Consider the following 5569-nt stretch of genomic DNA (forward strand, 5'->3'; position numbering starts at 1 on the left):
AATATTAGAGTGTGTGTGTGTGTGGGTGTGCGTGTGGGTGTGCGTGTGCGTGTTAGTGGGTGCGTGGGAAAGGAATTATTTTGTTGGTAATATGTGTATTCCAATATCCATAAGTTTCTTTTTTTTTTCGCTTCCTTCCTGATGGATAACAGTGTTCTTGAACGCATGCTGGACTATAACCAACTCTCTCTCTCTCTCTCTCTCTCTCTCTCTCTCTCTCTCTCTCTCTCTCTCTCTCAGATCAGTGTAACATCACAAAAACTCGCAGTGGCCAAGAGGTCTGGTGCTGTTTGTCCTTCCCTCTAAGCAACACTACGCAAGAGTCACTAACGGTATGCTTTTGTTCCCCCGCAGGTGTGGTGGTTCCCCGACGTGGCAGAAGAGGATGTGCGCAACGCTGCCATGACGTGGTGGTCGCTATAGCCTCAGACACCCATCCCACCCACGCTTACTCCATTCACCATCTCAACCTGACCCCCTCAGCCCCTGCCCTCCCTCCTCCTCCTCCTCCACCAGCTCCTCCTTCTCCACCTCCACTTCCGCAACCTCCACCTCCTCTTCGAAACGTGTGACCTCCCTCTTTCCCTCCCTCTCCTTGGCACTGACCACTCACCCCCTACCCATCCTTTCCCTCACGGCACAAACACCCCTCCCGGTCCTTCCCACTCACTGCATCCACTCACCACACACACGCACACTCTCACACGCAAAGGAGCAGTTTAACAGACGCCTCCACAGACTCACGCACACGAACACGCACACAGTTCCATGACGTACGGAGCGTCGGGGAGCCCCATGAGCTTAGTGGTACTCAGGCCTCTCCTTCACAGTCTTCCTTCCAATAGGTGATACGAGAATCGCGGGGGACACTCCCTCTTAGGAACTCCATAACAAAGCCAACCCATCTCACCACCTTCTATTCTTGCCACATTCCATTCACTAAGCACACCTAACAAACATTCCAATTAAGGATCAATTAGGTAACTTATACATTCCATCCGAGCTGTTACTGATACTTATTGTTAATCTACAGGTAAAAAAAACATAAAGACGAAACAGAAAGACACGTTAGACAGTATTAATTAAGCTGCACATTCATCGACATCTACCCTTTTCTCATTGCCCTTCCTGTTAAGTTAGCAATAACCTAAGCTAACCTAACCTAACCTTCACCTAATCTCAAGTAATACCACCACCACCACCACAACCCACAAACCGCCAAAATGTTTCGCTCTTCACGTCTTCGAGTCCACACGTGCAAAATTGTCCTCATCACGTCCATGGTGTGGTTTGCAATGGACGTGGCGGTCATCATGTACTACAGTGACTGCTCCACGGGGTCTGGTTGGGGCTGCGGCAGAATCGAAGCCGGCACAAGCCCCGCGAGGGAAGGACGGGCAGACCACCACAAGGGCCGCGCCATCAGGAACCACCAGAGTGAACATGATGATCTCGACCTGGGGGTAAGTGGTGAAATTGTGTGCGCTCAGGGGCGATCCTTTCTTTTTTTTCTGTGTTCTGCTTCTTTTTCTCATCTCTCTCTCTCTCTCTCTCTCTCTCTCTCTCTCTCTCTCTCTCTCTCTCTCTCTCTCTCTCTCTCTCTCTCTCTCTCTCCAAGGCCTCAGAGACAACAAGCCGGCTTTTCAAGACAGATTTTTTCCTTTTAATAAACTAGAAATCTTGCCAATATATCACCACAACCAAAAAATAATCTTAAAACACGAATATCTTCAACTGGAACCGTTGGAAAGCAGTGATGGTGAGAGAGAGAGAGAGAGAGAGAGAGAGAGAGAGAGAGAGAGAGAGAGAGAGAGAGCGAAGTGTTTCAGAATACGGGTCTCTCTCTCTCACTCTATTTTCCTTGTTTTGCCTGTCCGTTATTTTTGTGTTGCGTGTGTTTGGTTGTGTGGATGCTGTGTTTTGCCGTGTTTTGTCTTGTTTTGTTTTGGTTTAGATTTTTCGTGGGTATTTTTAGCAGTAATAGCGTTTGTTGTTTTATTTCCTCAGCTGTTCTGTATTCCTCGTGCAACATTTTTTTTTTAATTGCCTATTATTTTCAAGCATTTTTATGTAGCTGTGATCAAGGAAACACACACACACACACACACACACACACACACACACACACACACACACACACACACACACACACACACACACACACACACACACACACACACATACACACACACAGACGCGCGCACTGATTCAAGGTGACTTATGTAAGATGGAGTTAGCTGTTTCTCACTTCACCTGCGTCTCTCACTCTAATTAGCCCCGATTCACTGTCACCTTGTCGAGTTTCCCTCACCTGCCGTGGATGAGAAGGTGCTGCATTGATGAGATCTTGAAATACACCCTTATCCTGAAACCCTTCCGCGCCTCACAGCACCTTCACTGTTTTTCAAAGGGCTCTACTTGACGTGACACGGGTTATTAAAGATGTTTCTGTAATTCTAGTGACATGTTAACAAGTTCCCTGCATTATCAACAGGACAAAGACTCTTTAGAACTCAGCTAGTCGTCTCTGGAAATGGTCGTGATGAAAAGGGAAGCGTTTCTGAATATGGCGCACAGTGAGGTGAGACGAGTGGAAGGAAGGAAGAACGGAAGGAAGGAAATAGGAAAGAGTTAAAAGGAGAAATTCTAGTTAGTTCTTGTCTGTTTATTTATCTGCTTGTTCTTCTTTTTGTATGTATTTATCTCTCTCTCTCTCTCTCTCTCTCTCTCTCTCTCTCTCTCTCTCTCTCTCTCTCTCTCTCTCTCTCTCTCTCTCGTACCACAATTATTTATTTACCTCTCTGTCTCCCCCTTTCGTCTCTCCCGTAGAAAAGTTGCATAGTATTTTATTCTCTTCCTTAATCAAGTCAGACATCGCTTCAGGAGGAAAACATTCGCTGCTCTGAAGAAAAGTTATGTGTTTTGAGAGAAGTCTGACTAATTGAAGGGGATGAGAAAGAGCCAGGAATGGGATGGGAGAGCAGTGGGGAGCGAGGAAGAACGCTTGGAATGGAGGGAAGTGCCAAAAAAAATTCTACAGGGGTGCCAGGAATGGGAGGAATGTTTTTGGACGGGGAATGGTAGTGGTAGGGCAAGAAATGGGAAAGACGTGCGGGTAATGATTGAACAGATGACGAGCCTGTTGAAGAATTGTAAATAGCGGACTAGAAACGGTAGAAACACGCTGGAAATGAAAAGAAAATTGACACACATTGCTGCAAAAAGATAATATAAGACTAGAAATCGAAGTTGAAGAATTGTAAATAGCGGACGAGGCACGGTATAGAAACACTCTGGAAATTAAAAGAAAATTTATACTTATTGCTGCAAAAAGATAGTATATGACTAGAAATCGTAGAGAGATGCTGGAAAATGAAGAGAAACTGCTTGGCATACCTAGAAAGCAACACAAAGCTACCAGTAAAGGATGAAACGTTAGAGGAGAACTAAAAATGCGAGAGGCAATAAGAGAACCCCACGAAAAAAAAAAAATAAATAATAATAAACTCGAATATAAGGGACGGAAAACACTAGATGAGAAATGGAAGAATACTGAGAGATATGTAAAAGTGTCTGGAACTGGAGAAGAATGTTGAAAATGGATAGGAAGTGACAGAAATTAAGGGAGAGGAGGGACAGAGGGACAGCAACGTGGGCGGGGAGTGTCAGAACAGGTGTGTGGCGGTGAGGAGGAAATGCACGAAGAGGAATGAATGGCAGGGTGTTCGCGGGAATGGGAAGAGCGCGCCAGTAATAGAAGGGCGAGGCAGGACTGATTTGGAGGCATTGCAAATTTACAAGAGTGATAGGAAAGACAATGGAAAATCTCAGAGTGTGAATCAATCTCTCTCTCTCTCTCTCTCTCTCTCTCTCTCTCTCTCTCTCTCTCTCTCTCTCTCTCTCTCTCTCTCTCTCTCTCTCTGCAGTGTGAGATGATAATAGCGGTGAAATACTAACAAAATAGTGAATATACAGGGTTTTCAAAAGGAAGTGAAGAGTGTAGACGTGTATGTAAACAAAAGACAATGGACTGTGAGTGGACGGCAATTTTTCTACGTGATATTTGACACAACAATGTAGCTCTCCTCCCCTCCTCCACCTACCCAAGAATCAACAGACTACAGGGAAAATAAAAAAAAAAAACTTCTAAGGGGGATGAAGAATAGAATTGAAAAGAAAAAAAACAAGAAAACACTGTTGCATTGAAACTAAATCGAGTATATACGAACAAAACAATGGACTTTGGTAGAAAAAATAAAGAATATAGGTAGAAAGAAGTAGATTCCCTATTCATTTATTAACTTATACAGTTTTTTTTTTTTTTTCTTTTTCACGAGTAGGTAAGCAAAGTTGTGGTAGTGTAGCTGGTGACGGTAAAGGAAAAGGGGTTAGAATAATATTAACTTGTGTGGAAGTGGGATTGCACAACGAGGGGGAGAGAGAGAGAGAGAGAGAGAGAGAGAGAGAGAGAGAGAGAGAGAGAGAGAGAGAGAGAGATGTGAAGTTAAACTATTATTTTTAGTGTTGGGGGAAAAAATGAAATGTCGAGGAGGGTTGGAGCAGGGAGAGTAAGTTGATACAGAACTTTTCCTAAGGGACTAATAGATAGATAGATTGGGAGAGAGAGAGAGAGAGAGAGAGAGAGAGAGAGAGAGAGAGAGAGAGAGAGAGAGAGAGGGGGTAAGTGTAAATAGTCAATAGCCAGTCTCTCTCTCTCTCTCTCTCTCTCTCTCTCTCTCTCTCTCTCTCTCTCTCTCTCTCTCTCGAACAAGACGGATATCTGCCTCACTAAGTTTCCCTCGTTCTGTTGTTATGTACACAAACAATACTACACGTGTCTGGGTCTCGGTAAACACCTTCCTTGGAAAATTAATCTCTCTCTCTCTCTCTCTCTCTCTCTCTCTCTCTCTCTCTCTCTCTCTCTCTCTCTCTCTCTCTCTCTCTCTCTCTCTCTCTCTCTCTCTCTCTCATCTGTGATTTCCTCCTTTCCTCTGCTCCACCTCTCGTCATCTCTGAGAGGATAAGAAATTGCCAATTAAGAAAGTGGAGGAAGATTGGAGGGGAAAGTTGGATGTGTGTGTGTGTGTGTGTGTGTGTGTGTGTGTGTGTAGGGAGTGATGAGAGAGAGAGAGAGAGAGAGAGAGAGAGAGAGAGAGAGAGAGAGAGAGTAGGGAGGAAATACTCAGGAAGGAGAGCAAGAAAACTCCCCAACTTTGACCGGCCGTGAGGAACTGCCGTCAATTTGAGGCATTTAGCTAGCAGGAAAGGAAGGGAAGAAAGGAGCGAAGAAGGGAGGCAGAGAGGAAGGGAGGGAAGGAGGGAGGCAGAGAGGAAGGGAGGGAAGGAGAGAGGCAGAGAGGAAGGGAGGGAAGGAGGGAGGCAGAGAGGAAGGAAGGGAGGGAAGAAAGGCGTGTAGGTAACAAGATGCGACAGGAAAATTAAATTAAAGCATGTGTTGCGGAGCGAGAGTAAGATATGAGAGAGGAGGGAGATGAGTGGCGAGGGCCGTGCCGCGAGGGACGGGGTGGCATGGGAAGTAAACACCTGTGTCGCCGCGTGAGGTTGGAGG

At 45.4% G+C, this 5569-nt stretch overlaps 1 protein-coding gene across 2 annotated transcripts in view; it reads left to right on the forward strand.

The window, feature by feature from the left end:
- Nucleotides 1-454: 454 nt before the first annotated feature.
- LOC123514491 (polypeptide N-acetylgalactosaminyltransferase 5-like) overlaps nt 455-5569 on the forward strand; it is a 47494-nt gene continuing 42379 nt past the window's right edge. Inside the window, exon 1 of one of the 2 annotated variants that reach the window (XM_045272374.1) lies at nt 455-1463. In XM_045272374.1, the coding sequence (XP_045128309.1) occupies nt 1224-1463 (240 nt within the window). In that variant the 5' untranslated portion in view covers nt 455-1223. The remainder of the gene's footprint in view (nt 1464-5569) is intronic. The other variant, XM_045272373.1, reaches the window with a different exon arrangement.

This window comes from Portunus trituberculatus, chromosome 38 (genome assembly GCF_017591435.1).
Source record: "Portunus trituberculatus isolate SZX2019 chromosome 38, ASM1759143v1, whole genome shotgun sequence".
NCBI classification, from domain to species: Eukaryota; Metazoa; Arthropoda; class Malacostraca; order Decapoda; family Portunidae; genus Portunus; species Portunus trituberculatus.